Source organism: Aythya fuligula, chromosome 19 (genome assembly GCF_009819795.1).
Source record: "Aythya fuligula isolate bAytFul2 chromosome 19, bAytFul2.pri, whole genome shotgun sequence".
NCBI lineage: Eukaryota > Metazoa > Chordata > Aves > Anseriformes > Anatidae > Aythya > Aythya fuligula.
Window position 1 is genome coordinate 10,461,367 of NC_045577.1, and position 24,661 is coordinate 10,486,027.

General features: G+C 58.5%; 1 protein-coding gene across 5 annotated transcripts in view; it reads left to right on the forward strand.

Moving 5' to 3' along the window:
- The window catches only part of RGS3 (regulator of G protein signaling 3), a 73,095-nt gene extending 51,159 nt beyond the window's left edge, over window positions 1-21,936 (forward strand). For 2 of the 5 annotated variants that reach the window (XM_032200550.1, XM_032200554.1), the window contains 6 exons: window positions 12,119-12,751; window positions 15,594-15,667; window positions 18,913-19,014; window positions 19,705-19,766; window positions 20,379-20,545; window positions 20,631-21,936. In XM_032200550.1, the coding sequence (XP_032056441.1) occupies window positions 12,119-12,751; window positions 15,594-15,667; window positions 18,913-19,014; window positions 19,705-19,766; window positions 20,379-20,545; window positions 20,631-20,816 (1,224 nt within the window). In that variant the 3' untranslated portion in view covers window positions 20,817-21,936. Of the gene's footprint in view, window positions 1-6,493; window positions 6,559-6,731; window positions 6,784-12,118; window positions 12,752-15,593; window positions 15,668-18,667; window positions 18,811-18,912; window positions 19,015-19,704; window positions 19,767-20,378; window positions 20,546-20,630 lie in introns of those variants that run through there. The other 3 variants (XM_032200551.1, XM_032200552.1, XM_032200555.1) reach the window with 3 other exon arrangements.
- Window positions 21,937-24,661: the final 2,725 nt, after the last annotated feature.

Genomic DNA, 24,661 nt, shown 5'->3' on the forward strand with positions numbered 1-24,661 from the left:
GGTGCCTGCTTCCTGGGCTATTTCAGGGGCCTGGCCACCAGACAGGTGCAAAAATGCTGTAAGAGAGGGCACAAATCTTTCTAAGGCTTTTCTGTGCCTCTGTGGAAGAGAGAAAGCTTTGGAGAGTGGAGGACAGCCAGGGTGAGCCCTCTAGGGCTGTGACAAGGGGACTTTGTCTAAACGTGCTGAAGTTGGTGGAAATCCCACTGGCAGCATATAGGAAGGGAGAAAAGAAGCAATGGGAGCAACTCCCTGGTGCTTAACCGAGTCCATAGCACCATCTTCCATCCCAGCAAGGTAGAAACTGCCCTGTCTACAAGTTTAAAACAAACCTGGTCCTGAAGTGCAAGAGGAAACAGTGCGGGGAGCAGCTCCCGTGCAGCAGGATGAGGATGCTCAGTGGGGCATCAGAGCGCTCCAGGTGCCTGCGCACATGGCCAGGCTGCAGCCAGGGCTGCCACAAGTGGTCTGCATCAGGGTGGGCATCCCTGGGGACACCGACACTGCGGGAGGTGTGCGGGGGGCAGGAGCTGGGAAAATGTTCCAGAAGACGTGGAGAACATGTTCTAGAGAACAAGTCTTATGCCTACTGCTACTGCAAAGGGGTTTGTGGCGGGGTGGGGGTCGGTCTCTTCTCCTGAGCAACAAGCGATAGGATGAGGAAATGGCCTCAAGTTGTGCCAGGGGAGGTGCAGGTTGGAAATTAGGAAACATTTCTCCATGGAAAGGGCTGGGAGGAATTGGAACAGGCTGCCCAGGGAAGTGGTTGAGTGACCATAACTGGAGGTATTCAGAAGGTGTGTAGATGTGGTGCTTGGGGACATGGCTTAGTGGTGGACTTGGCAGCGCTAGGTTAAGGGTTGGACTTGATGATCTTAGAAGTCTTTTCCAACCCAAATGACTCTGTGATTCTGTGATTCTAAAATCAGTTTCTTCTTGAAATGGAGAAGTGGTCCATTAGCTTTTGCTTGTTGCTTGCAAGCCATTTGATATTACGGCTATTTAGGGAAATCGGCCGGTGTCTGTGCTCTGTGAACAGGCAAATTAGGCTGGGAATATCAGCTTCTGCACGGCTGATTTTTACTCCAACTGGAAATTTGATTTTCAAAGCCTTCGAAACTGCTCCAGCTTGGCGAGAGGCAGCTTGTCTGGGGATGTGGGCTCTACTGGGTGTCGAGAGCCAAGAGGCAGCATGGCCTCGGTGCCAGGCAGAGCCGTGCGCTGTGCCAGCTGCCTGCTGCAGCCAGAGGAGGGGACGCTGCTCGGGCAGGGAGCCGCTCCTCTGCAGCCCCCACGGAGGGAACAGCTTCTCCCCCCGACACAGTAATGCTGCTGCTGGTTCTGCCACACGGTTTGTGGTGGGGCAAAGGTGCTCTGGCAGGATGGTCCGATCAGGAGAGCAGGGGCTGTACTGGCTGAGTAAAGCTGCATGGTGGTAACTTCTTGAAGCTGTGGGAATTCAGACAGATTTAGCACTTTGGGATGGCACTTCTTGGGTTTCAAGGCCCCTAGGGTCTTCTCACTCAGGAACTTGGCTCTGCGCAGCCACTGTCACCACCTCTGGGAGCATCTTCTGGGAGGTGAAGCTGCTGGGGTCTGGGAGCCACCAGCACTTGGTGCATCCAGCCCTGGAGGTGCAGGAACAGCCCCAAGGGATAAACCAGCTCCAGCCGTGGTCCCGATGAGCTTTTCCTGCCAGTCATTGCAGGCTGAATGTGTGGTCCTGCTGGCCAGTCCCTTGGTGGCTCCTGCAGAGGTGCTGGGCAGGGATCTGTGAACCTGCACTGTAAAACACATCACCGGGGTTACCCCGTTCAGTGACAAACATCCCCAAACAGGGAGGTGTGGAGCCGGGAGGTGAGCCAGTGCTGGTGAGGAACCACAGCCATGGCAATGTGATTACAGCAAAAGAAGCTTTATGAATTAATTGAGTTAGCCAGGCTGCCTCCTTGGGCCAAATAATGGCCATCTGTGCAGAGCACGGTGCTTTTTTTAACCCTGCATTGCTGCACTGGTCCAGTTTCCACATTAGCAGGACTGACGAGAGGGCAATCTGCAGGGCAGGGGCGAGGATGAGGCACCAGGGCTGGAGCTGCTCCAGCTGCTTTGGCTGCCGGGGCAGAAATTAGTGGCACAACACCCTGATGATAACGAACCTGCTACGACCGTCTGATTCTCACTGCTTGTTTCTTTGTGTCTTCCACACTCAGAACGGCTGATTACTCTTCCTTCTGACTCCGTGACCTGAGATTACCTCGGAGATGATGGCTGGCTGTATCTGAAAGATGTAGATTATCCTTAAGCTAAATAATTACGGACACTTTGTGGTGTGGACTTTGGGCCGTGGGAGCCCAGGACAGGCGCTCCCCTTGTTTCCCGTGGGAGGTGGTGGATCCGCAGCACTTTTCAGATCCCGGCCGCCGCTCTCTGTCCCGTGGCTGCCGACGGTGCGAGCAGGCGAGGACCGATCCTGTACCCCGGCTCTGGGGCTGAGCCGCCCGCGGGAGGGCCGGGCCGGCCCCATCCTGGCCCTTCCTCTGATCAGGAAGGGCAGGGCTGATTCTCTCACTATTCACAGCGTGCTTGACAAGTGCAAGTAAATGTGCTGTCAACAAAAGCAAACAGTGTGTAACCGAGGGATGATTGAAACCAGGGCCGCAGCGGGTGCAGGAGGGCTCTGTGCCGAGGTGGCCGCGCTCCCCAGGCGCCTGCACTGCAGGGAGAGGCTCCTGGCGGTGGGGGCGACCCCTCCGCTGTCCCCCACGCCCTGCCTCCTCTTCCTCACCCCCGGGTTCCCCGCGTGCCCCTTGCTGTGTGCCTGCATCCCTTTGCCCTCCCTGTGCCTAGCAGCTCGCTGCCCCCAGCAGCCCGTTTCTCTTTCTTCCCCATCCCTATGCAGGCTGGCTGTGCGCGCCCTTGAGCTGGCGTGGCCAAGATGTTGGGGTGGCAGAGACAAGCACTTGGGTGGGGGACACTGGGGAGATGCTCCCCCTCACCCAGCACTCATGGTGCACTTTGCTCAGCAAGGGCATGGTCAGCACCATCCGCTGTTTGAGGGGGAAGGAGGGGAGGGACCTGCACCTTGCTTTGCTTTCGGACCAAGGTTTCAGCCCACATCACGCAGTACCCACAGGGCCAGCCTGGCCCCTGCCGCGGGCCCTCCCAGCCCCCTGCTCCTGCTGTCAGGCTGCTCACATGGAGGAGAAAACATCGGGGTTTATTCTGCCTCAGTAAGGGTTAAAGCCTCAGCTGGCAGTGCTTATGAGCCAGGTTACAAAAGTAAAGCAAATAATTATGTTGTTCCAAGCCAGCGAGCACAGCCCAGTCTCGCCCTGGGCCGGAAAAACTTGTTATTAAGGACAGCCAAAGGCTGCTCTGGTAATGCCGTGAATTTGGGAGGCTGCAGGAATGGAGACCCTGTCCCCCTGCAAACCAGGGACCAGCTCAACTCCGACCACTGAGAAATCTGGAGGAAAACGTCTCCGTCGGAGGTCCCCATCCCACCAGAACAAGTGGGACCCTGAATCCACACTGGTGACCTCGATGCACACTGACGTGGGGAGCTCGCCCTCGGCACCCAATGGGCCAGGAGGACAACATTGACTCTAATTCAGCTGCGATAGGAGTTAGATAGATAGCAATGTGTGTGAATGTGAACGTAGAAGTAGATGCAGCTTGAGCCACCCAGATGTGGCTCCCAAGTGTGGCTCCAGAGCCATCCCGAGTGTTTAGTGTGCTCCCTTTTGTGGTCAGCTGTCCCGGGAGGCTGGTAGCCCTCTTCCACAGGAGCAAGCCCCAAACACAACCTGGCCATTGAAGGCTACATGGGGGGATGCTACTGCTCTCTGTGGGGCTTCAAAGCACGTCCCAAACCTCTCTTTATGAACATAGGGGTGCTCTTTATGCAGGGTCTTGTCCTGACCTGGCTGTGAGCTCCCTGCAGTGCAGGCGAGCCCATGTGGGTGCTGAGGGCTCCTGGGCCTCCTTCATCCCCCTGGCCCCTTCGTGCACAACAGTTGGCTTCTACTCCCAAGCACAAGGATGTGGTGAATAGCGTGGGGTGGCAAGGGTTCATCTGGACAGGCTTTTTGGCATTTTCCCCCGCACCAAGCCCTGGCTCCATCACGCTCAGTGCCCACCAGTTGATGGTGGCACAGAGATGTGATTGGGGCCACAAGCCTGGGACAGACGCTCGCAGGCTCCCAAGGCACGTGCGTACCAGGAGGGGTGGCAGAGCAGATGGGGCCAGCTGAAAGCCCTGGCTCCAGCTTTATTTGTTCGTTTGCTTAGCTGGACTCCAAAGCCATTAGGAGAGCAGACCTCTCCCCTCCAGCAAACACCAGCTCCTGTTTCTCTGGCGCCGTGCAGTGTGCTTCTGTGTGCAATGTGCTCCTGCGTGCAATGCCACGTCCCCCCCGATCAGGAGGACATGGTGGTGGAGTGTGGGCTGAAGCAGCCGCTGGCACCTCTATCACAGCCAGGGGCATTTTTAAACCCTTGAAGGTTGTTCCTCACGAATCCCCAGAAGGACTCGTAACAGCAAGCATGCTGGAGGGAGCCGTGCCAGCAGCCTGGGGGGGGGGGGGGGGGGGGGGGGGGGGGGGGTTGAGCATCATTGAGATCATTTCCACGGGTTTGTCAAAGGCACAGACTAAGTGGTTGAAGCCAGCGCTGATGTGATTTAATGAAGGCGCTGGAAGTGCTTTGGCGCAGCACTGCCTGTGGCGGGGGGATGCTGGCTGCGCGAGGCAGGGCTGGCACCGTCTGCTGGGCTGGTTCGGGAAGCTGCTCCTTCCTTCTAGCAGGGGGCTGCGAATGCACAGCCAGGCTGGCTCTGAAGCTGCTGGTGTCTGTGCCCCATGCTGCAGAGCTCCCTAAGGCATCACGTCCACACAGTGCCAAGATGTTGATGGGGGATATTGGGGTGGTTTTGCACCAGTGCCCTTGGGGACCCTCTAGTGCCCCAGGGAAATAAGGTGGCCCAGGGGAGAGGGGAAGGGGGAGGAGAGGGGGGGGGTCACCGATGCCATTGCCATTGCAATAGTTACTTGAACCCTGAAATTTTTGCACAGCTGAAGGATGTTATTTTTGAAGTACTGGGGGGCTCTGGGTGGTGATGCCCGGAGTGCTGCAGGAGTGGGAATGCTTCATCCTGCTCCCTCCAGGAGCCTCAGAATCCTGCCCCGTAAAAGGCACCTCCTGATGCAGCTGCAGGGGAAGGCTTGGTGACCCAGGTGGGTTGCGTTTGGCTTTGCAGCCACCCTTGGTGTCTTTGGCACCATCAGGATACCTTCAGACACAGCCCTGGTGGTGCTGGTCACAGGCAGAGCTGCTCTGCCAGATCCCCCCTCTAAGGTGGTCGTTTCCTTGCCACCGTCCATGCCAGCAGCAGCAGTGGCTTTCAGCACCGACCTTGTGGTCCTGTTGTGAGTGACCCTGGGATGAGTCCTTTGTGACAGCTCTGCAGTGGCTGAGTGCAACAGCTCAGGCTCCTGCCATCACCTCCCTCATCCTGCACAGGGGGACAGTGCTCTGCCCCTGCTGATAACACCACGGAGAGGTTCCCCTCCAGCCAGCACCGCACTGTGTAATGTCTGCCTGCTGCCCCAGCAGGGGAAGGATGCTGAGGGGTCAGCCCTTGGGATGTGGGGACACATTTTGACAAACCGGGTTTCAGCCTGGCTGCGCTGGGTGCAGGAGATGGCTCTGCATGGCCGTCAGGTGGCTCACCTGTACCTGTGTTGGGGATGCCAGCCCCCACAGCCATCCCCATCGAGCTGTGGGGCTCTCCTGGGGACACGCTGGGGGTGGCAGCAGTGGTTGGGCTCTCCCTGGGCAAGCCGTGGCCTCTGGGATCACATGGATAAGAGGAAGAGTTGGGATTTTGCTCAGGGCCGGGACAGGACTGAAGCTCAGATGCTGCTACAGGACCTGCTCAACTCTGTGTGCTGATTGTGCCCCTCCGAGCCCCACTGTGCTGCTGCTGCTGCTGCCAGGATCTGCTCCTTCTTTCCCCTTCCCCACCCTGCCGCTTTCTTACTGCCAGGGATATTTATGACCCAGACATCATCTCACTGCCTTCCTGCGCTGGGTTACCTGGGTCGGAGAGGCTGCAGACCAAGGCTGGTGCCCAGCTTGGGCAGACTGGAGCCGTACCTCCAAGTACTGGGCTGGGGGTGCTCTGAATCCCGGGAGGCACCCCTGGCACGGTGACACCCTGGGCTGTGCACCCCTGAAGAAAAGGAACTGAGCCCCCGCAGCCGTGGGCATCCATCAGTGAACGGTGGCAGTGGTGCAGATAACCCCTGGCACACCACGCCGCAGAGCATCCCCCACTTCAGAGCTGCCCCTTTTCCATAGAAAGTACTTTGGAAAAAACCCAACCGCCCACCTGCAGCAGGGTTTCATTTGCAGCACCGAAATTGGTCTGCGGCTCAGCGTCGCTCAGGGGCAGGACAGGGCAGGAGAAGGGGAGAGCTGCGGGAGCCGAGGCAGCGGGTTTCGCTGTGATGCATGGCGCTCCCTCCAGGCAGAGCGGACATCCAGTGCTACCAGCAGGTAATGGTGCCCCCAGGGATGGCTCGCAGAGCCGTAAATAGCACGCGGGGCACGAGGGAGCAGTGTCTGGGAGAGGCTGGGGCGGCTTCAGCTGCTGCCTGACACAGACGTTAATAACGGCAGGGGCTGAGCTGCGCTGCGCCAGCGTCCGCCAGACCGCGGGCACACGTCGGGGCTGGAGGGAGATGCTGCTCCAGCTGGGATGCATCTGAGAGCCTGCGTTTGGTATGTTTTGCTTGCAAAGTTTGCAGCCTGAGGGCTGTAGCCTTGGTTGGGCGGGATCTGGCAGGTCAGGGAAGCTGTGCCGTGCCTCGGGAGTGCTGGTGGAATAACCTGTTTAAATAACAGGTCCCGGTCCCCGCGGGCTGGTCCTGGCAGTCTCCTGGGGAACTTGTTGCACCCACCCGGCTTTGTTTGTGGCAGCATTGGAAGGGCTGGTAAAGAGCAGTACTGGGGGGCACATGGGGGTGTTTGCAGTGATGGGGACTTTCTGAGGTTCCCTTGCAAATCTGGGCTGTGTGTGGCTGTGCCATCGGCTCCACATCGGCTGGCTCTCACTGCGGAGAGCGGCATCGCAGCGAGCCAACAATGCACCTTCTGCCCCAGGGCTTTTTGCAGCTTGGAAACTCTCCGTTTACTGGCACTGGGAACAAGAGAACAAATTCAGCCCTTGTCACTGATTTCAGAGCTGGATGCACGTTTGTAGCCTCAGGGAGAGAGGGCACTGGACTGGGGTCAGGTTGGGGGCCAGGGCTGGGGTGGCCGAGGCTGTTTGGGACCAAGGGCTCGGTGCTGTGCTGGCATTAAACCTACATTAACTGGAGCATGTGGCACGGGGAGGTTTTGTCCCATGTTGTTTGCTGACACCTTCAGCCATTCGATCCCAAAATGCAGAGTTCAGGAGCCACCCAACCTGGCTCTATCCTGTGTGCAGCGGGACCTGACCCCTGCAATGTAAAACCCAGGTCCTGCCACACGCCAGGCTGCTGCCCTTGGCACGGCAGCGGCTCCTGTCCCCTGCTGTGTTGCAGGGAGCGGGCAGCTCCGGGAGAGGCGCAGAGTGTGGCCGCAGGGCTGGGCAATGCCCCAGTCAGGGCCCATTTCCAGAGCCATCAATTGGGGATGGCGGTAATGGGGTAATGGGATTAGTGCAGGCTGCTGGCATGGGATCATTTCCTCCCACGGAGGGCAGCTTCTCCTTCCAGGGCTCCGAGACATTTCAAGCCCAGTTTTCTTTGGGCAGTACGGGCACTCACACCCCCGTGGGTGTCTCACTGGAGGCATACATCCACCCTCGCCACCCTGCCACGGCACGCTGTTGGATCCTGCTGTTTGGGATTATACATCCCTGCTTGCTTCTGCTGTTGCGTTAATTGCTCTGTATTAATTATTCATCGATGCAGTAATGAAGCAGGGAATGGGTAGAGAACCCTGCTGTGCAATGTGCCCTTGGCCTCTGGCCACACTGCGCCGAGCCTCTGCAGCTCGGGAATGAGGAGCGGCGCTGCTGGGGGGTGATGCTCAGGAGCACTTTCAGAATGACCAATGAAAATTTTCTCAAGTTTTGGTAGTTCTGCTTTGACTTTCTGGCTTCATTTTGTTCCTGTCAGTCCCGTGCTGTGTCTTTAGATGCTGCTTCCCATAGCTACGTGTTTGATTGGTCTTTAATGGCCACTTTTTAAGTTTTGAGGGGCTCATCATCAATGATTTTGGTAGCATTGCAGAGGGCCAGTTAGAAGTTTCTAATCTGATGGATCTGCACACAGTCTGTCCTATGCTAAGACCCCTGAAATTATTATTATTATTTTTCCCCTACCACTTTGGGAAAAATGTATTTTAGAAACATTGGTGTTTCCCTAGGGGGATGTAGGTGCTGCTCCCACATCCCATCTGCCCGGGGGAGAGGTGTTCCACTGCGCAGGGAATGCTCTGCGTCCTCCCCAAAATCTCCCTGGAGAGAGATGTGGTCTCATTGCCATGGGGTTAAATGCTTTTATGGATGGGTGAGCTGGGGGCACCTTTGAACAAGGGTAGGATTAAGGGGAGCAGGAATCAGAGCAGTTCTTCCATGGGACTGAAGGAGGACAGGGATGCTGCAGTCCAGAGGCAGCCCATGGGAGCAGCTCCTCCAGCAGTACCTTGGGAGCTCCAGCGCAGTTGGAGCAGCATGTTCTGTGCTCTCATGCTCTGCTCAGTGTCCAACAGTGTAGTACCTGCAGGGACCTCCCTATTTTCCCATCCTGATTTTTGTTGAGGAGCCGCCTGGGCACAGGGCACTGCAGTTATCGCAAGAGGAAGATGCACATTGCAAATACAAATCTGAGCATCCACATCATGAGCCAGGAAATGCTGAATTCAGTTTTCTTGTGTCCAGGCTTTGCTTGAGCCACAGCATCTCCATCGTCATGAGGAGCACAAGGTTTTGAAATAAGAAGCTGAGGCCCTCAAAAAAATCCCCTGACCTCCCGTAGCCATGGATTTAGGGCTGTCAGATATCACAGCACTTCTGGCAATGTGTGAGAACTGGCAGCACAAGGGGAAGGCCAGCACAGGCTTCATCTCACAGCTGTGCTGTCACTGTGGCCGGTGTTTTCCCAGCTGGAAGTCCCAGCCATGGGCCACCACAAAGGGCATGTTATTTAAAGAAGTGCTGGAGAAGTCGAGGCCGCGCTGACAAACCCACATCTGCTGGCTGAAGGTCGCTCTGCTGGCGTCAGAGCAGCAGCAACCAGGAAAACTGGATCAAATTGCAGACCAAAGAGCAGAGGTTTGCAGGCATTCTCCTTCGTCTCGGCATCAGGAAAACCTCCGTGGCAGTGACCGAAGAGTTGCTCAAAGGCAGAGGGAGTCCAGGCAGCGGGTAGAGGTGAAGATGCTGGAATAGGCAGGACGAAATCTGGCTTTTTTGAGGTGTGTTGAGTTTTGGTCAATGGGGTAATCAATATTAGGGACTCGGTAGATCTCAGAGCAAGCCTTCTTCCTTAACACTACCCCAGAAAGCTGTGCTGGGGCTTGGAGGCAGTTCTTTCTTCTACTTTCTCTTCCCCTTCTTGGGACATGCTGCCTTGGCAATGAAGTCTGAAGCAGAAACTGAAAGAGTGATGTGTGAGACCCCCTGGGGAGGAGGCGGGGAAACTCCTCAGCCTCCCTGGCTCAGGACAGGGAGACCCAGATATGGTGGACAGGAGGATGCAGACTTCAAGGATGGAAGACCCAGATGTTGAGGGCAGTGAGACCAAGTTGCTGAGGATAGGAGAACACAGATGTTGTGGATGGGGAGACCCAGGTTTTGGCTGCTGGCCCCTGAGCTACTGATGCTGGCCAAGGGAGAGGGACCCTTGCTGCAGGAATACCTTGGGGTGCTTCAGCAGAGTCCTTAAGTTGTAAGGACAGATGTCCCCTTCCCTTCCCTGCTGAGACAGCAGCAACACTGCCTCCATCTCCTGCCTCCTCCTGGACCCCTTGTCTATGATGATGGTGAGAAGGAAGCCTGGTAGTAGCTCTGTCCTCAATGTCCCAAACCGGCCTTGCCCAGCAAGGTGTCCCTTGGCTCTGTGCTGATGAAGTCCCTGGTGCCTCCAGCCCTGGTTGAGCTCATTGACCAACCACGACCACGTGCCTGTCCCATCCTTCCCTGCCTTTCCCCACCACCAGGTGACATTCAGCAGAGCTCATCCATGGCTCTTCTGCAAGGACAGGATTTCACAGCCCTGGTGATGCTTTCAACCCGAGATGAAACCTTCACTCGGTGGCAAGTCTCCTGCTCACATCCTCTGTGCCGCTGAAGAGCTGCAGATTCTCTGATTGAATTAGTGCAGGGATTTAATTTAATTCCCAAATGTCTCTCATTTTAAAGGAGCCTGTTAGTTTCCTTCTAGGGCCTTATCAGATGTGGGCAACCAGAAACGTTCAGCAGAAGGACAGAACAGATAGGGAGCTGTCAGGGACAGGGAGGGCTTTGCAGGGCTGCGTGGGTTTCTCCTCTAATTATTTCATGAAATAATGATGACAGTGATTGCAATACAAATAAGGCATAAACTGCATCAGTAAAACACACACTGGTACAAATAGCGTCCTTGCACGGCAGGTCTGGAAACATCCCCTTTTGCAAGAAATTACACTGGGGGAGTGAAAGAGCCCCAAGGATGGGGTGAATCCAGTGTTTGCTTTGTGCCTCCCCCCAAACCCAGCTGTTCTGGGGCGGTTCAGATGATGCTAAATTGCTGGCTGCTGCAAGTCAGGGCTGGAGGGGATGAAGCTGGTCACAGGTGTAAGGGGACAGCTCTGGGGATGACAAAGGCATGGGCAGCCGTGGGCGAGCTGCCCTGTGTGCTGCCCAGGTGGCAGCTGGCTGTGGACAGCTGAGCCTCAACAGTTTTTGGAAAACTGGCTCACTTTTGGGGCCCTTTAGGAGGTCCCTATGGGTGCTGTTGGGTGCTGTGTGGTCTTTGCACCCTCACCTCTCTTTGTACAGGGATGTTTGGCTGGATGGGCTAATTCCCAACTCCTTTTGGAGTAAACCTGATTTATATGATGGTGGTGGCTTTGTTAACTCTGACTTTCTGCTTTCCACTGGGATCTTGAAAACACCCAGATTGTATCTGGGGTACGGTAAGGGCTTTTGCTGTGCGACTTGTTACCTAGGGTCCTGTATAACCGTGTCTGTCCCAGCACACCAGCATGGGCTGTGCTTCCCGGGGTGGGGGCTTTCTCTCTGCTTCACCCCTGCTGAGCTGGTGCTGCCCGTTTGGCTCACCCAGCATCTGTGCTGAGGGAAATTCCGGGGGACAGGATCAGCTGTGGCAGGGAAGCTTGTCACAGGCTCCTACGGCTCACGAAAAGTCCTTGGAGGTTTTTTCCCTTGGGCTACCCCAGGCTTTTGCCTTTGAAAGGGCAACGCTTGCTGGAAAAAGACGGCCCCGAAGGCTTAAAAAACTGACCAGAGCTGGTAGGAGCGGCTGTGGTTTTGCAAGGCCACAGCGCGTGGCCATGGGGAGCCCTGTGGCCATGGCACCCGGCCGGGGGGGCCGAACTGCTCAGGGCTGTGGCCGGGCTGAGCCTTGGGCAATCGGCCGATGAGCAGAGCCCGGCACTTCCCTCCTGCCCTTAATAATGCAGGGCAGGAGAGGCTGGAGCTGTTGGGTGAGTGTTTCTGGGTTTCCCTGCCTCTGCTGAGCCCCTCAGCTGCTCCCAAAGGGACGAGGGAGCTGTTGGGGTAAGGATGCTGCTCTGAGCTCTGCCTCTGTGGTGGAGCCACCCACCATGACCTCCGGTTTCCTTCAAACGCGCTTGCCCACGGTGCTGCTGGAGCACGGAGCTGGGTGGCCCCATCCCACTGCCACCCCATAGCCACAGGGGGCCATGGTGCTCTGGGGAGCGGGACTGGGACAGGATACTGGGGGGGACAAGGGGACAACGCCATCCCACCCCACTGTTAGGGCTGTAGGGTTTGGGGCCAGCCTCGTGGTTGGGATGTTAGGAGTGGAGAGGCTACATGGGAGGGTGGCCAGCGAGAGATCTGGGATGCTCCTGCCTTCATCCTTCTTTATCTCCTGGGCAGATGCTGGAGACGGACGCTGAGAAGCCGGGGCAGATGCACTCAGAGGATGGGAAGGCGGCTGCAGGTGAAGCTCCTCCGGCCGCAGAGGCCCCAGCTCCGGCTGAGGCACCGGCAGCTGCCCAGGGGCCTCTCCTGGCAGAGAAGCAGCCAGAGCGGGGAGAGGAGCGGCACGGCGCCCTGCCGGCCTTCGTCATCCCCGAGGTGCGGCTCGACAGCACCTTCAGCCAGAGCGCAGCGGGCACGGCCGGCGGCACCACAGACGGCGAGGACGAGGAAGACGAGGAGGAGGATGAGGAGGAGGATGATGAGGAGGAGGAGGACGATGACAGCGACGAGAACTACCTGGAGAGGAGCGAGGCGAAGCGCAGCAGCATGATCGAGACGTCGGGCTGCCAGCCTGTCTACACGCTGAGCGTGCAGAACTCCCTGCGGCGCCGGACCCACAGCGAGGGCAGCCTGCTGCAGGAGGCCAAGAGCCACTGCTTCACCTCCGACACCACCCTCAACTGCTCGGACAGCCAGGGCACCAAGGGCCACTGGGCCCTGCCCTCCCCCAGGACCCTCAAGAAGGAGCTCACCAAGAACGGCGGCTCCATCCACCAGCTCACCCTGCTGTTCTCGGGTCACAGGAAGGTATGTGGAAGGTGCTGGCTCCGCGGGGTGGACGGGTCCTGCTTGGCCCTGGGGATGAGTGATGTCCCCAGAGTGGAGGTGCCCCCATGTGGGGGCCCCCTCTCCATGACCATGGCAAAGTTGGTGTCCAACAGGCCAGGAAGGTCCCCAGTGCCAGCTCTGGGGGACACTCAGCACCCTGGGGGTGTCACCATGTGCTGGTGTGGGGGTGGGAATCCCCATGGTGCCACCTGAGCCCACAGGGCCCCACAAGAGCCACCACCTGCCAAGATCCACAAAGAGAGGCACACATGGGTGTTTGCATGTGTGAAATGCTGCTCACAGTGGCAGGGACAGGGAGAAGCCAGGCTCTAGGGAGCCTTCTGTGACAGGGAGTCCCCGCTGTGCTCAGGGACACTGGGAGCTGGGTGTCTTTCTGCCCTGACCAGCCTCTTGCAGGGCTTTGATCCTGGCAGGGCATCCAAGTCTTAAACAGGCTGAGGAGGAGCCGTGCATCAGGCACCAGGAGAGCAGTGCTGGCACATGAGAGCCCACACGGGAGCTGGCCCCATGTCCCCGGTGCACAGCTTGCCAGCTTTAGCATAACAAATATTTATGGAACCAACCTGCCATTGCAAAGATGGGGTTTGTGGAGGGCTGCTTGCCCCAATCCCCCTGGGTGAAGGCACTGAGAGTGGCTGCGTGCTGTCCTGCCTGCCTGAGCCCCTGCCAGCTTCTCTCTGCCAGTGGCTGTGGGTAGGGCTCTGCTTGGGGCTGGATTGCATGGTTTGGGATCACATTGTGCTGTCTGGGACTGCACTGAATGGCTTAAGGCCATGTTGCATGGCTTGGGACCTTGTTGTGCAGCTTGGGATCTCATTGAATAGCTCAGGACCATTTTGCATGGCTTGGGACCTTGCTGCACAGCTCAGGACCACGTCACTCTGCTTGAGAGCACCATGCAGAGCTCAGGACCACATTGCATGCTGCACCCTGGCTGGCTGGTGAGAGCTCTTATAGGGCTGACAGGCCACCCAGATGGGGCTGCTGTGCAAAAGGGAAGCCCAAACCCTCTTGGAGGCTGGTGCCAGCAATTATGGGGCTGGGGGGGCTCCCAGATCCTATACAGAAGTATGCCCTTGTGGCAGGGACACCTGTGCTGCTCGGTGCAGAGGCAGTGGTGGTGGTGGTGATGGTGATGAGGCTTCTGAGGTGCCGGCATGGCACGAGGCAGGTTTCACAATGCTGCTGTGCATGAAGCCTGGGAGCACACAGCTTGGCAGCAAGGGGCTGCTGCAGCACCGGCTGCCACCAGGCTGCAAGTTGAGCTCCTCCAAACGAAACAGCCCCGGTGCCTATAAGACTGGACTTTTTCAGAGCAGAGAAGGGGACAGAGTGCTGGCAAGGGAACCTCTGGGTGTCCCTGTTCCTACAGCGGCTCCGTCCAGCCCTGCATGGCTGCTGCTTCAACTCACCTCCCCCAGGGTCCCCCAGCTTGCTCCCACCACACTGCCTCTCTGTGCACAGGGCTTCGGCCACGGCCATTCCCCCACCCTCCCCCTGGGAGGGACTTTTGGAGCTCTGTGCATTTTGAGGAGTCCAATGAAACCCTCCGAGCTTCCCAGACCAGGACACTGCGTACAATGTACAGTTCCCCTTTGCATCCCCTCCCACGGCAGCACCGAGCCCCAGCAATGCCTGCAGGACTACGGCACCCAGTGGCCTTGCTATGTCCACCAGGCTGCGTTTTATTCCCCGGCAGCACTGCAGAGGGGCTCGCGTTGTTGTCCCTTTTAACACCATCATGCCCACGGATCCCTGCTCCCCTCCTTCCCGCGGTCGGGGCCCTGTTGTTCTAGGAGCACATTGTGGCCAGGAGCGCTGGGACCCCTCGGGCCGAGGTTTGCCACTGCTGCCTTTTGTCCCTGAGCGCAGCGGGGCCTCTCCGGACAATGGCAGGAAGCGTGCCCCGGCTGCGCGTCGCCCTGGCCGGCCCGCCCGCCGGGCCCTATCTGCAGGGGGAAGGCGCTTTGCAGGGACCGCATTGTTTGGGGCCGATAAACTCCGGAAACCCGGGCACAGAATGGAAGGAAGTGTCAAAAGTCTCGAGCCCAGGGCCGCTGGGCTGCGCAGCTGGTTCCCACGGCACGGCTGCGGGACAGCGATCCTGGAAAGCGCCCTGAACAAGCGGCGTGGGGCTGGGCTGGGTGTGGGGCTGGGCTGGGTGTGGGGCTGGCCATGAGCCCCTTCCAGCCATGCTCAGTAATGGGTGAAGTAGCAAAGCCCCTGAACGAAGGTGGTCCAAGGGGTCCCTATGCCTGGCCCTGGGCTTCACAGCTCAGAGGCTGCACTGGTGCCACCCCAACCTTGCAGCCCCTCCGAGGTCCCCTTGGTTTGCCCAGGACACCCCAGGGTGGTGGTCAGGGAGAGGAACTGCTGGGTGCTCCCCAAAGCTGCCATGATGTGGTTCAGTTCTGGCTGAGCCTCTCTGGGGGAACCCTGAGTTTCTTTTGGGTGCCCAGCCCAGCTGGGATTGAAGTTTTGGGAAGGGGAATGTGGGTGTCCTTGCAGGAGGTGCTGCTGTCAGTACTAGAGGGGAACATGGGCCACCACCTGTGAGGTGTCCATTGTGGGCTGGGGGTGTGATGGGCAAGGGGGCACAGGTTCCCATGGTGGAGGGGAGAGGAGCTTGGCTCCCCTCACTTTGCTACAGCCACATGTGGCTGCGGGAGGGAGCCACGTGGCTGCTGTGTGGGCACGGGGACTCATAGGAGATGCTGGCAGGGCTTTTTGGTGGCACTTGGCACCTACACGGTCATGTACCAGTATGGTGATGCAGACGCTGTTTTTCTCTTCCCTACAGCTGAGCGGAGGTGACGCCGAATGCAGCTGTGATGAAGGGGATGAGACCTCCCGCAAGAAAAGGAGCAGGAGCCTGTAAGTGTCACGCTGTGGTGGCATCGGACTATGCCATGGCTGCTTCCCACAGTCAAACACCCAGGCTGAGACCTGCTCATCTGGGAAACCTTTGGGGTCTCCCCTGTCTCATTCACCCAAGCTTTGCCAGGAGGGAAGCAGCAAAGATGGGCATGAGCTATGGTTTCACAGAGTTGTGATATTCGGGGAGGAGGTGGGATGCGCTCCGGGGACATTGCCTAGCCTGGCTGGGAGCATCTGTGACTTGGTGTTACTTTGATGGATGGGACGAAGGAGCTGGGGGGACAGGGATGCAGCTCCTCGGGGCCAGCAAAGCTCCTCTCTGGCCACACTGGGTTCGGTGAGAGGATGTGTGAGTTGTGAAACGTGACCTGGGGGCCTCCTTCCTGCTGGCCCCATGCCGGGAGGAGGTTTCGCCCTACAGGGACAGGCTGTGGGGCTTGTGCATCGCAGCATGCTGGCAGCATGGTGGGAGCAGCCCCAAGCATGGGGGCCACCAAGGGACACCCACAGCCCTGCCAGTGCCGGTAAGGATTTGGGGTGTCCCAGAGCTGATCCAGGCAAGGACAAGGGAGCCGTGGCCTTTGCTTCCCACGATCACAACTGCAGCTTGCTGGAGGCTGGCGTGCCGGCAGGGCTGTTTTGGAACGAGCTGCCTCCGGTTTCGCAAGGCAGGATGCGTCGGGGCATCGTGGCCGCAGGGTGCTGGGGCCCGGGGCCGTCCCCGCTGCACGTGGCCGGGGCAGGTGGAGCAGCCACACGTGTTTGCAGCTGCCCCGGCTGCCCCAGTGGGCGGCTGCACGCGCCGGCTCGACGGCCTCACGGCCACGCAGCTGCCAGCGAGCGGCACTGTTGTCCTGCGCGCTCCCACGCACTGCTGCAGCTGGCTATTTTTAGCTCTTTTCATTATCCTCCCCCCCCCCTTACTCCAGACACTTGAAATTAAAATAAATCCCTTGCCATCTGCAGCAGGGACATCCCCCATGTGAGCTGGGGGAATCGGGGCGGCGGGGGGCCGGGGGCGGGTGCAGGGAGGGTTTTGTGCTCACCTTGAGGCAGCCGGCGGCGCATCGCACCAGCCGGCTATTGGCTGCACGGCTGGGTGGCCAGCTGGCCACCAGGAGTATTTATGGTGCAAGTGGCCGGGGTTCGGCACTCGCCTCTCTGGCACCGTCTCTGCTCGCGCGCGGGCGCTCCCCGATGTACCACACCATGGTGGACTTTTCCGAGAAATACCTGGAAAGGTAGGAGCGGAGCTCCCTGCGGGGACAGGAGATGCGCTTTGCAGGGACAGGGCTGGATGTGGCATGGGGAAACGGGGCTGGACGGGGCCTCGCAGCTGTGCTGAGGGCAGATCACTGTATAGGGGCGACTCCAGACATAAAGCAGCAATTTCTTATGAAATGTTATTTTTGCTGTGGCAGCTTATGCTGCAGATTGGCTGCACCTGGGGGCTGTGCATGCCCACAGCTGATGCTACCAGGTTTTGAGCTGTTTGTTACTTATTTACAAGCATCTGCAAAGGGAGCAGTGAGAGAGTGGTGTCTTGCAGGTTTCAAATGTGGGAACTCCTCTGGGTGTTGCCTTCTGGTGTATTGCAGCTGGCAGATCTGCCGGTGAGCACCTGCAGCCCGGCACTGCGGAGCTGCCCACTGCGGGTGGCCGGTGCCTTGCAGAGGGCTGTGCAGGGCGGGCAGCCCACGTGTGCTGCTCCCTCGCACGGATGTGCACACACAAGGGCTCCTCAGTGCTTTTCAGCCCGGCCAGGCTCCCAGCTGCAGTGGCCGTGTTGCTAAACTGGGAACAGTGCTGAAATTGTTGCTCAGAACTGTGTGGGGTGGCTTGTCCTGTGCAGTGGCTTACTGGTGGGGCGGTGATGGGATGCAGATGGGGTTTGGCGTGTGAGGCTCCTCGCCTGCATCCATTTGTCCCGTGTTAGTGCTGTGATGGTGCCTGGCAGCAGCTGGGGACAGCTGTGGGTTCAGACAGCATCGGTCAGAGTGGGGCAACTTGAACCCTCCCATGTCCTGTGTGTCCCCAGCCAGCCCTGGGCACACTGTGGGGCTCAGGCCATGTTCAGGGGTGGCTCCTCCAGGCACCCAGCGATGTGGGACCTGTGGGAGGTGGCTGGGGTTGTCCGGCCGTGCCACCCTGAGGCTCCATCCACCCTGCTGGCCTCACTGTCCTCTGTGCAGGACAAGCACCCTGTATCACCCTGCATGTCTCCTGTGCGTCCCCTGTGCACCGTGGTGTCATGCAGGAGCTGTGCCACGAGGGGACAGCATCGTCCGTGTGTGTCCTTGCCCCGTCACCTCTGCCACCTTCCGCTGCCCGCTGAGAGCCTTGGCAGGGCTGGGCCCTTTCCCATGGCAGCTGCCAAAACTTTCTGCTTTGTGCTGGTGGCAGCTTCCTGGGGAAACGGGGAGCCCCGTGCCCATGTGCACATGTGTCCGTCTGTCCAGAGATAGCGGTGTGGGGACGCATGCAGGGTGGCGATGCCAGTGCTGTGGGTCACCAGCATGTCCCAGGCACCCCGTTACGGAGATGTCCCTATGGCCATGCCCACTCCAGGCTGGCACCAGACAAGTGTGAGCACCAGCGGGTCCCAGTCCCGCAGAGGGGACACAGCGAAGCGCTGCCGTCCCCGCTCAGCTCCGAACCCTCCTCAGCCCCGCCGCCGGCCCCGCTGCATTCCCCAGGACGCCCGCGCTCTATAAATAGCGCTCGTAAATCCCCGCCGCGATTATTTTCCCCGCCATCCCTTGAAAGGCCCCAACTCTCCGCCCTCGGCGCTGCTTTTTCCACCTTTCCTTGAGTTTCCCCAGCAACGGCGGGGCTGCCCAAAGCAGTGGCGGGGCTGACACAGCCCTTGCTCACCCACGCCTCGTCCACGCCACGCAGCGCCCGTGCTGAGCCCTCCCACTTCCGCACCCGCTGCCCAGGGCAGGAGCACGGCCCCGAGCCGGCGTCAGAGCGCCCGAGCGCTTGGCCGGGCCGGTCTCGCCGGGAGCCGCCGTCCCGACAGCCATGCCCTTTTTCCGTGACCTTTCCAAGCCTCAGCCGTTGGAGTTTCACGCCGAGATGCTGCTGGGCGTGCAGCGGCCGCACAACGGCAGCCTGCAGCGCCGGCACACCATGAAGGAGTAGGTGGTGGGCGAGACGAGGTTGCCGGTGGGTCCCGGCACCCTTGGGTGCCCTGTGCGCCCCACCTTGCCCGCCTCCTAACGCTCGCTCTTCTTCTCTAGAGCCAAGGACATGAAGAACCGGCTGGGGATTTTCCGGCGGAGAAACGAGTCCCCAGGAGCCAACCCCTCCGGCAAGCTGGACAAAGTGCTCAAGTCGCTCAAGTAGGTGCCGCGGGCGGGGGGCGTGGGGCACGGCACCGGGGAGCACCCAGGTGCACGGGGGGCTGGGGACAAGCCCCGGCTGGGCTGAGTGTCACCCCCGGGGTGGTCACCCTGGCTGGGGGGAGGCTGCGGGAAACAGCTCGTGTAGCCAGAGCTGTGTTAAAAACATTTTTTGGCTGAATAACCCCCTCAGGCAGCGGGGAGGTCCCTGCCCTGTGCCAGTAGCACAGCAGCAGCTCGGGCTGGAAATTTCCGTGCTTTTGCCCAGTACGTGAAACTTTCAACTGGCTGGAGGATGCTTTGGGAAACCGCTTGGCTCTGGAGGTGCTCCAGCAGCCGGAGACGAGCCCTGCCCGGCCTCGTGCGCAGCGTCTTGAATGGGGAGTCTGAAATCCCTGCTGCACGCAGCTCCTGGGCATTGTCCTGAGCTTTTCCAGTGCTTGCCCAGCCACAGCTGCCCAGCCAGCCCTCGGTATATCAGATTTTCTTCCTGCCACTCGAAAGGCAGAGGTTTCCTTCCAGCAGAGCCACTGCCTGTGGCTGCCTGTGTGCTGTGGGTGCCGATGCTGGCTGTAGCAGGGTGTGCGGCGATACTGCTGCTGCTGGAAAGGATTTTGTCCCCGGGCAGTGGGGGCAGCGTGTGGCAGGCAGCGGCCACAGCTTTGCCAACACACAGCCCTTCTCCTGCAGGCCTGCACCAGAGGAAGCTCTCAAGTGGGGGGAGTCCTTGGAGAAGCTGCTGCTGCACAAATGTGAGTGTTTGCCCCTCTCGTTTGCCTTTGCCACCAGGGAATGTCCAGGCATGTGCACGGGGAAAGCTGGGATTTCCTCTGTTAATCCCTCCTGTGCCTAGGGGAGAGCAGGGGGCTGGCAATGAGCTGTCCTTTTCCTGTACCCGTTTTTCTCCTCCCAGGCTGGGGAGGACTTTGCTATAGGAGTTGAGGGGGGGAGCTCCTGGCGAGGGAAAGGCTCCGATTTGCGTGCAAGGCTCTGTGGAGCAGGAGCTGCTTTAGACCCTTTCCCCTTTTTGCCCTACCATGCATCACAGCTGGGGCACCCCACATCATGCTGACATCCCTGTGGGGATGGCAGGGGGGTCCTGTCCCCATCGCTGTCCCCGCTCCCCACCGAGCCTCTTCTTCTCTGCTCCGTGTGCATGACGCTGGGCTGAGACCTGGGCATTCAGCACACGTGTAACTCACGTTGGCGCTGCCAGGCCAGGCAGAGCTGCCTGCACTCTCTGCTTTGCACAGGAATTTGGGATGGATATTTTAGGGGGTGATGCAGGGAGGGATTTTAGGTTGCACCTCTGTGAGTAGAGCCGTGTGTCTGTCCGGGAGTAGAGCCGTGTGTCTGTCCCGCAGATGGGCTCGCAGCCTTCAGGGCCTTCCTGCGCACCGAGTTCAGCGAGGAGAACCTGGAGTTCTGGCTGGCGTGCGAGGAGTACAAGAAGATCAAATCCCAGTCCAAGATGGTCTCCAAGGCCAAGAAAATCTTTGCGGAGTACATCGCCATCCAGTCCTGCAAGGAGGTGAGGCTGGCTCCTGCCCTGGCGCGTGGCTCCGTGCCTTGTGGCCATGCAGAGCTGCTCACGGTGCTGCTCTCCCTTCCCACAGGTGAACCTGGACTCGTACACGCGGGAGCACACCAAGGAGAACCTGCAGAACATCACCCGCAGCTGCTTCGACCTGGCGCAGAAGAGGATTTACGGACTGATGGAGAAGGACTCGTACCCCCGCTTCCTGCGCTCTGACTTGTACTTAGACATAATTAACCAGAAGAAAGCCAGCTCCCCGCTGTAGACCCAAGGACTCTCTCGGGGCAGACTGGGAGCTGTGTGTTTACATGGAACCGGCGGTGGTGGCCTCGCCGGGGGGACGGTGGGTGCGTGCCTTCCTGCTGCTGGTCGTGCCCCCGAGCCGTACCCCTGCGGCCGATGGGCGTGGGGCAGCTGAAGCCACCGAGCACGAGGCTGAGGGGACCAACAAGCCAAGCAGTCTGGTACTGCTCCATCACCCACCCCATCTCACCATCGCTGGTACGACGCCTTCAGGGTGGCTCCGGCATGGATTTTAGCCAGGAGGGAAGCTCCCACAAGACTACTGTGAAGCCTGAGCTGTGAGCATCGCTGGAAGGCGATGAGTGATCCCAACTCGGCGAGGAGGAGGGAGGAGGAAGACTTTTGTGCAGGGCTCCGGCAAGGGGAAGACATCACCGAAGTGAGCACCATCCCTGGACAAAAGACTTCTGAACTGGAGCATCCCCGTGGTGCTGCTGCGCTTCCCTTGCTGGAGGTGCCTCCTGGCTCCCCCAGAGCAGCCAACTTGCAGGAGCCCGGCGCTTTCTTCGCTCGTGGTGGGTCCTTGCCCTGCACCACAGGGGTGCAGCCGACCCTCCTGCTCCCACCCCTTGCCTCCTGGTTTATTTATTGACCTCCTGTAGCTGGACGCATTGCTGTATAATAGGAAATCCTTTTGTCCTTTCCCGTTCTGAAATTACAAGTGCAATATTTGTGCGTGTCGCGGCGGCATTCTCCCATGGAGCGGAAGCCTTCTCTTTTATGAGTGCGTGCAACATTTTCTAAGTTTGCAGGTTTTATCTGAAAAAAAAAAAAAAAAAGAAAAACAAAAAGAAAAAAAGCGTTCCCTAGCAGCGGGCCGCTGGGGGAGCCTGGGTGTACATATCCTGCCCTGACGACAGAGGGTTTGCTGATGGAGATAAGCAGCTCTGTGAATCAGATGCTCTCCCTACTCTGGATAAAAATATTGCGTTTTGAGACGCAGGGGTTGTTGCTGAACCTGGCGGAGCTGGATGGACTGCATGTGTCCGGATGCCCAGTTTACAGTGCAAAGCATCTCTGCAGCTAGCAAAAATACATTGTCATGGTCATAGGTAAATAAAAGGAGAATATAATTTCTTGTAGCCTTTTCTTCATGGCATGTTTCTCAGTGCTGGTGGAGCCAGGCTCCTCCCGTTTCACCAAGGAGCATAAAATCCTGTTATTGCATAGCTAAAGATGGGAAAAGGCTAGTTCCATGAATTTCTGAGCTGTTTTTTATGATGCAGCAGCTGCCAGATGCTCTTGGGTTAAAGGCTGAGGCCAGTAACAGAAAGTTTTGCCCAAAATGAGTCTGTTCCCAGGGACAGCATTTGCTGTGTATACACAGTGGGGCACGAGCCTCTGAATGAGGAAATGCCCAGAAATTTACGTGACCTCATGTAGTGCCAGGTCCCTCTGGGGACACACCAAAAGAAGCAACAAAAAGCTTGGCATCATCTGCAGGGGCCGGTCATGGTGTGTCCCATAGTTAAAATTTCTTATGCCCATCGCTGCAGCTGCTTGTAGTCAGACTCAGGAAGCTCGATGTGCCCGTGGCATTGCGGGGCTGTGGCTCAGGGAGCCGTCCTTTTCGTGGAGTGGAGGGGCTGCTGACGATGCCTGGGGATGGAGGTGACATGGTGCCCGTGTCCTGTGGGCACAGCTCCCCCAGCATGTGCAGTCCCTTCTTGGGATCCATCTGCACCTCCCTCCTTATCCAGCCAGTGGGTGATGCCCAGGTGGGGAAACTGAGGCAGGGCTGAGGGACCCTCTGGAGTCGGCTGGAAGCAAATCGCCCCCAGAATGCCTCCAGGCTGCAGAATGCCTGCAGGGCTCTCCTGGGACTTTTGGCACCCGTGCCATGGCCCCCAGCTGTGACCTGGCCACCATCACTGGTGCAGCCTCCTTGCAAGTGCTGCTGGCCCTGGCTGGTGTAGGGATGTCGAGATGTCCTCTGATCCCCATTGCCCAGGCAGAGCTCTCCTCTCCAGGGCAACAGTGCCAAGGGTCCTGGCATCCCAGCTCTTTTGAGCCCCAACACGTGGCCCAGGACATCCGTGTTGCTCCAGGATGTCCCCATAGCCCCATGAACCACCCTGTGTCCATGTCTCTTGTGGGGCAGTGCTGACCTGTCTGGCTTCTCCAAACTCTCTCACTGTTCCCATCTCTGAGCCTTCAGCTCCTCTCCTTCCCCTGGGGCTGCTCTGCTTGGGGGGGCTGCGTGGGGACAGTGTGCGCAGCTCAGTGCCTTGTGCTGCCTCTGGCTGCCATGTGCCCCCTCCTGAGGCTGGGTGATGCCCTCACAACCACGCCTGCTTGGGTGAATTGTCTCAACCTGTCTGTCAGGGTGGGCAGCAAGGGCTGGAGCTGCTCTGCGACACATGGGGCAGGAATCTGGTGCCCAACTTTGCATCACCACCACCAAGCTCCCTGCAGACAGTCCCCACGGGGACGGAGGCACCGGCGTGTGAATGATGGAGATAGGGGCACTCGGGGTCGCTCCCTGGAGAAGACGGAAATAGCCCCGCATTAGCGATGGAGGTTTGGTTATTGCTGTAACAGAATTTATTACCAGCAGCTCAGGTTAGCATGAGTCATTCTGCAAACACCATCCCCACGTGCTTCGGAGATGCTCTGATCTGTCGGAGAGGTGGGGCTGGGGTGGGAGGTGGAGATATCAGGTGTGTGACCCTTGTTTGGGGACTGGCACTGCCCTTTGCTGGCCCACGGTGGCAGGATGTGTCTCATCACACACCCTGCAGTGACGCTGGAGCTCCGGCGTTGTCCCCTCTGTGTCACGAAGAAGATGAGCTGCCCCATCTTCTCCGAGACTTCATGTTCTGGCGTGAAGGGCATAAGAAACTTGTAACACCTGGGTGGGAAATGGATGTGGGACATTGGGTTATGAATGGGGTTGTTCTTGTGGGGTCACCTGGCTGGGGGTAGAGCTGGGGTGGAAAGAATGGCCTTTCACACAGAAAAAGCCATTACCTTTGCCCAAGATGTGTGGCAGCACCCTGGGCGCTGTAAAAAACCGCTGCCACAGGCAAATCCCCAGTGGGAAATCTCTGCCTCCCAAAAAGGAGAGATGCTGGAGCGGGCCTTATCTCGGCAGATAGCAGGGATTTATCCTGGGGCTAAAACTCTGTGGTTGCGCAGCTGCTGGTAGTCACAGCTCGGCTCTGTTTGCTGTGTGCACACAGGGTAAAGTCCGCCAGGCACGGGAGCCCTCGGCGTGCTCACAGGATGAAGCTCACCAAGGGGACGGCAGCCAGGGGGCAAAGGGCCCCAAGGAAATACTTCAAAGGGGAAAATGGGAAAAATGATCCGGAAGTGCTGAAGGGCTGGTTCAAAAAAATGCAATGACACTAAAGGTGATAAAGGTGAAGACTGCTGGTAAAAATGTCCTGAAGCCGTGGGTTTGGCACCATGGTTTTCCCACACTCTAAGTGGTGAGGAGGCTGGGGTGAACCAAAAGGGCTTGGGAGGCTGATCAGTCAGGTTTACCAGGTCTTCACGTGTCCCTCAGATCAGAGCTTCATCAGCTGAAGCAGCTGGAGAAGGGTGTTGGCGTCATCTGTGATTTACAGAATCAAATGAAGCTCTGAAAATAGAAAATTGAAATATTTGAAGTGGCTGAGCATGTTGTGGATGAAGGTTTGTTGGGAGAAGGTAATAAGCAGCGCGGCCACCCCACAACAGCGGGGCCAGCTGTGGTCATCTCCTTGTCTGCGTGCAAAGGAGCAGCCGCAGCACGTGGGGACGTGCAGTGCTATGTGCACTCAGGTTCAGCATGTCAGCATCACGTCAGAGCTGCCAGCAGTGATG